This window comes from Panthera uncia (assembly GCF_023721935.1).
Source record: "Panthera uncia isolate 11264 chromosome B3 unlocalized genomic scaffold, Puncia_PCG_1.0 HiC_scaffold_1, whole genome shotgun sequence".
Classification (NCBI taxonomy): Eukaryota; Metazoa; Chordata; class Mammalia; order Carnivora; family Felidae; genus Panthera; species Panthera uncia.
Window position 1 is genome coordinate 82,532,961 of NW_026057582.1, and position 6,000 is coordinate 82,538,960.

Below are 6,000 nucleotides of genomic sequence, written 5' to 3' on the forward strand. Positions count from 1 at the left end.
CCCTAAAGGCCCCACCAAAAAACTACTAGAACTGATTAATGAGTTCAGTAAGGTCACAAGATACAAAATCAATATACAGAAATCCACTGCATTTCTATACACTAACAATGAAGTAGCAGAAAAGAGAAGCTAAGAAAACAATCCCATTTACAACTCCATCAACAACAAAATACTTATGAATAAACTTAACCAAGGAGATGAAAGAACTATACTCTGAAAACTATAAAACACTGATGAAAGCAATTGAAGACGACACAAATGAAAAGACATTCCATGCCTATGGATTGGAAGAACAAAGATGTCCACACTACCCAAAGCAATCTACAGATTCAATGCCATCTCTATCAAAATACCAACAGCATTTTCCACAGAACTGGAACAATCCTAAAACTGTATAGAACCACAAAAGACCCCATAATAGCCAAAGCAACTGTGAAAAATAAAAAAGTGGACATATCACAATCCCAGATCTCAAGATACACTTACAAAGGTGTAGTAATCCTAACAGTACAGTGCAGATACAAAAATAGAGATCAATGGAATAAAATAGTCCAGAAATAAAACCATGCTTAATGCTTAGTCAATTTTTGACAAAGGAAGCAAGAATATGCAATGGGAAAAAGTGTCTTCAACAAATGGTGTTGAGAAAAGTAGACCACTCTCTTACATCCTACACAAAAATAAATTCAAAATGTATTAAAGACCTTAATTATGACACCTCAAACCATAAAAGTCCTAGATGAGACCACAACTAGTCATTTCTCTGGCATCGGCTGTAGCAACATTTTTCTAGATATGTCCCCCGAGGCAAGGGAAACAAAATCAAAAATAAACTATTGAGACTACATCAAAATAAAAAGCTTCTGCATAGGTAAAAAAAAATAACAAAACTAGAGGCACCTGGGTGGTTCAGTCAGTTAAGCATCCAACTTCAGTTCAGGTCATGATCTTGTGGTTTGTGAGTTCCAGCCTTGCATGGGGCTCTGTGCTGACAGCTCGGAGCCTGGAGCCTTCTTCGGATTCTGTGTCTCCGTCTCTCTCTTCCTCTCCCCTACCCCCCTGGCCCCCACTCGCACTCTGTCTCTCCCTCCCTCAAAATAAATAAACATTAAAAAAAATTTTTTTTTAATTAACAAAACTAAGACAATCTACCGAACAGGATATTTGTAAATGACATATCCAATAAAGGGTTAGTATCCAAAATACATAAAGAACTTATATAACTCAACACCAAAACAAGAGCCCAATTAAAAATGGGCATAAGACATGAACAGACATTTCTCTAAAGAAGACATACAGATGGTCAACAGACGCATAAAAAATGCTCAACATCACTCATCATCAAAGAAATGCAAATGAAAATCACAATGAGATATACCACTTCCCACCTGTCAGAATGGCTAAAATCAAAAACACAAGAAACAAGTGTTGGCAAGGATGTGGAGTAAAAGGAACCCTCCTGCACTGTTGGTGGGAAGGCAAACTGGTACAGCCACTGTGGAAACCAGTATGGAGGTTACTCAAAAAACTAAAAAATAGAACTACCATATGATTCAGTAATTCCACTACTATTTACCCAAAGAACACAAAACACCAATTCAAAAAGATACATGCACCCCTAGGTTTACTGAAGCATTACTTAAAATAGCCAAATTATGGAAGTAGCCCAAGTGTCAGATGGATAGATGAATGGATAAAGCAGAGGTAGATACATACACAATGGAGTATTAGTTACAAAAAAGAGTGAAATCTTGCCATTTGCAACAACATGGTTGGATCTAGAGAGTATAATGCTAAGTGAAATCAGAGAAAGACCTATACCATATGATTTCAGGTGCAGAATTTAAGAAACACCACAAGCAAAAAAAAGGGACAAACCAAAAAACAGACTCTTAACTACAGAGAACAAACTGATAGGGGCAAGTTGGGGTCAGGGGAGGGGTGAAACAGGTGAAGGGGATTAAGACTTCACTTATCCTGATGAGCACTAAGTCATGTACAGAATTGCTGAATCACTATACTGTACACCTGAAACAACTGTAACACTTAACTATTCTGGAATTTTTACACAATTTTTCCTTTGGATGTAGGTAAACATTAAGAAATCTAATAAAGAGAGGTTGTCCAATAACCCATCATGCAACTTGCTCTCTTGAAAAAATTAAATATTCTTTTTCCCCTCCCCAGAAAATGTCCAAACCAAAGGGCTTCCAGAAATCCGATACCATTTTTAACTTGGAATCGTTATTCCTGCTATTCTGTAATATGTTTATCTCTAAGGCAATTAAGCAAAGTCTCATTTGGCTATGAGAACCCATTCAAATTTGCCGAAGGAACCATGATGTTAAATTACACGGCCCGTTGGGAAGACTACCCATGAGATAGCACAACTTTTTATAAAACTGTCAGGTTTTAGGGGCGCCTGGGTGGCGCAGTCGGTTAAGCGTCCGACTTCAGCCAGGTCACGATCTCGCGGTCCGTGAGTTCGAGCCCCGAGTCAGGCTCTGGGCTGATGGCTCGGAGCCTGGAGCCTGTTTCCGATTCTGTGTCTCCCTCTCTCTCTGCCCCTCCCCCGTTCATGCTCTGTCTCTCTCTGTCCCAAAAATAAATAAAAAACGTTGAAAAAAAAAAAATAAAACTGTCAGGTTTTAATTCCAATAACCTAGAACACAGGTGAGTAATCATTGCCACAGACTATTAATAGGGGGTGGGAAAAGTAATAAATAAGATATGGTCAGTGCGGATAAACAGAAGTTTAATGATCCATTGTTCTTCACATAGAGAGCTACAGAGACTTTATGACCCGGGGACATACAAGCATGCAACACGGACCAATTAGCCAATGCTAAAATACACTTGGCTTCTTACAACTACCCTGTAAACACTGCAGCCCTTCTTCCACCCAAAATGACCCTAATCTCCCAGGAAAAGTTACTACAGGGGAACCAGAAACCTAGCTCTGCGGCCCAAAGTAAAAACCAAAGGAAAACTAGTAGTTCGGCGGTTAGTTGGTGAAAGCAGGAAACCTGGTGCCCTTCACTGTGCTGCTTTGCTCTTCTTATTCTTGCTCTTTTTGTCCCTCTTCTTCAGCCCATCCATGTTAGCTCTCAGTAGGTTGGAGTAAGCCTAAAAGACACACAGCACCCACTTAGTGGGAAGAGTTGCAAATTGGTGGAGCAGCTGCCTCATTTCCATAATGAATTCAGGGTAGTCAGTATCAGAAAGCCTACCTACTTGATAAAGCACCGACGACCACGGGACACGTGTATACTACGGAAAAATGGTGTGAGAGGAAAACACTCTCTCACGTGACAGCAGCTTCTGACATTTTTTAAGCCAAAAGGGAAAATTGCAGGCAACTTCTTGTTTAACTATACTACAGAGAACAAATCTGAAGCGGAAAGCAACATCTACCTTAAAAAACTAAAATGGAAGACAACATCGGTGTTGAAAGTAAAATTCAGAGCCCGGCGGTTTCACTCAACCTACTGACAAAACATTCTTAACCCACTGTTCAATTTGTGCTCACCCTTGCCCTGAGAAAGGGCATATAGGGTACACCAGAAACTCACCATCTGGAACTTGTTCACTTCTTTGGAGCTCACCTGGAAAGGGGAAGGGGGGAAAAAAAAAAAAAAAAGGTCCACCCTTATTACTCATATAAGAATCCTCTGTCTCACCCTAGGCAACAACTCTTGAAAACAACATAACATCTTAAAACAAAACCTCTTGAAAACAACGTAACATCGTAATCTCGAAAAAATCTCCTTCCAATTTTAGGGGTCATAATACACCAATGGCTGTTTTCCTACTCTACTCTGCCAGAGGAAGAAGCAAAGCAGCTCTGTACTTTTTTCCACCTGAGAATTGTACCAAGATGAGAAAGAGGTAGAAGGGGGCTCCTAAGGAAGCTATGCTCCTCCCTCTGAAGTTTCTTACACACGTGGCACCGACTTTCTCCCTGGATTCTAGAGATGTCAGAGAACTTTGTTTTAATCTTTTGTGCAAATTACATTTAAACTACTTCCTCCCCACCTTATGTTAAACCTACTTCCATTAATTCAGGCCTATTTAAACAAAATGCAAGCCAACACAAGAGAAATTCTACTTCTGAAGATTCCTAAAGTTTTCGCGTTTCATGATACCCGAGTTTATTTTTTAAATCCACAAGTTTGCATTACTATAAAAGTCCTCTCAAGATAACTGACAAAGGGAAATTTATCAACCAGTTATGGTCTACATTCTCCTAAGGACCCTATACTGATGTAATTAAAGGGCACTGTGGTTCTGCCCCAGCAAAGGAAAGAAGTAATTCATTCAGAATCCAGGAAGTCTTGTTGCTACATATTTGCTATGTCAACCACAAACACAAGGGAATAATCAGCTTACAAGTAAAATCATCTGGTACCAAGAAACTGTTCATTGAAGGCCCAACACGGTAAGGGAATTAGGCATCAAATATTTATGCCAATTCCTCCTTACAATGCCACTATGAGTAAGGACCGATCTGCTAATTTTATTTCCACAAAAACTTCAATAGAATAAGCGTTTGACTTTTTCAATTTAATTTTGCTCTTGAATTTCCTACTACTAAGATATTAAAAGAAGGCCCCGATCCCAAAACAGCGGGAGAGCTAAACCCTTACAAACCTTAAAAACAAAAACCTGCTTCAGCTATGCCCCATCCTCAGTGAGGTTCAAGTCTTCTAACTCCAAAATTGTAGTATCACGAATCCAACTCACCACGGTGCTGATCTTCTTTTTCCCATCAGTAGCTCTTAACAGACACTTGTTGTCGGAGGGCTCAAAGCCCTCCACAGAACCTTTCCTTGGAATGGGTTTCGTTCGACCGTCATCTGCATGAAAAATACATCCTGATGAACACAGCCACAGACGTTAACAGGCAGACAAAAAGTGAGTATGGAAGGCATAGGAAGACGATATGTAATTCACCTCCACTGCTCTAGTTCTGATAACTACATCATCCGCTATCACCAACAGCTTGGCCAAACCTTGGGAAACTACTTGCTACTCCCACGACGGGAACATAGTAACAGAAAAGCAGCTTAAATCTCACTAACGGCGGGGATTGGAATCCTTGACCAAAAAAAAAGCTCTATTTGGGGCACACTGTAACCAGAACCAGTTTGGGTGGCTAAGTGCCGGGGGTCGCACGCACCACAATCCCTAATGCTCCCGTCCCCCAGCCCTGAAAGTGCACACTACAGGAAAAGGAAGGTAGGGGACGGAGGGGATGCGCGGCAGACGGACTCCGCCCTCGGCTCCGGAAACTGGGAACACCTGGCACCCCCGCCGGGGCATCACTCGGCTTCCCAGCTTCTTTCTGGCCCTGCCGCGTGGACAGCTGCTTACACTTCTTCAAGGTGATGAACACGCTGCCCGACAACCGGCACTTCTGGAAGAGTCTGGTCAGCTCCGTCAGGAACTGGAACATAAGCCAGGCCCCGTTAAGCAGTCCCAAATCCTCTCCCCGTCAAGTCCTAGTCCCTCCCGCAGCAGGAGACAGAGGCCCCGAGCTAAGCCCCAAACTACATCCATCCCTCGGCCAGACAGCTGTGGCTTTACCTGCTCGCTCTCCAGCAGCACCATTCCGGCGCCGCTAGCTCCCCTGCGTCAGCATAAGACCCAAGGAACTGGAGCCGGAAGTTTCACCCAGGCTGGGCGGGACTTCCGCTATTAGGTTTCAACTCTCTTCCACCAATCCCTGCCTCTGTCCTCGCCCCTCCCTCCGCCCGCGCCTGCGCTCTGGGACGCCCTGTCCTTCCCAGGAGAGGAACCACCCACGGGGCCCTGGAGCAGTCGGGGTTTTCAGAGACGGGGCGTTCTCGGTCCGGTCGTGGTGTGGATGTGAGGGAGCGTGGAAGAGGGATTTGATGGAAACGCGTAGTTTTGTATATTTAGTGTATGTTGAGCAAATTACATGACAGTTCAGTGCTTCAGTTCCCTCAGCCTGTAATAATGGTATCCAATTCACAGCAT

At 42.7% G+C, this 6,000-nt stretch overlaps 1 protein-coding gene across 1 annotated transcript; it reads right to left on the minus strand.

Moving 5' to 3' along the window:
* Positions 1 to 2,738: 2,738 nt before the first annotated feature.
* SRP14 (signal recognition particle 14) lies at positions 2,739 to 5,691 on the minus strand. Its single transcript, XM_049613342.1, has 5 exons — positions 5,587 to 5,691; positions 5,374 to 5,446; positions 4,744 to 4,856; positions 3,573 to 3,605; positions 2,739 to 3,126 (listed from the first exon to the last, which is right to left on the minus strand). The coding sequence occupies exons 1-5, from the start codon at positions 5,608 to 5,610 to the stop codon at positions 3,037 to 3,039; spliced, it is 333 nt and encodes a 110-aa protein (XP_049469299.1). The 5' UTR covers positions 5,611 to 5,691; the 3' UTR covers positions 2,739 to 3,036.
* Positions 5,692 to 6,000: the final 309 nt, after the last annotated feature.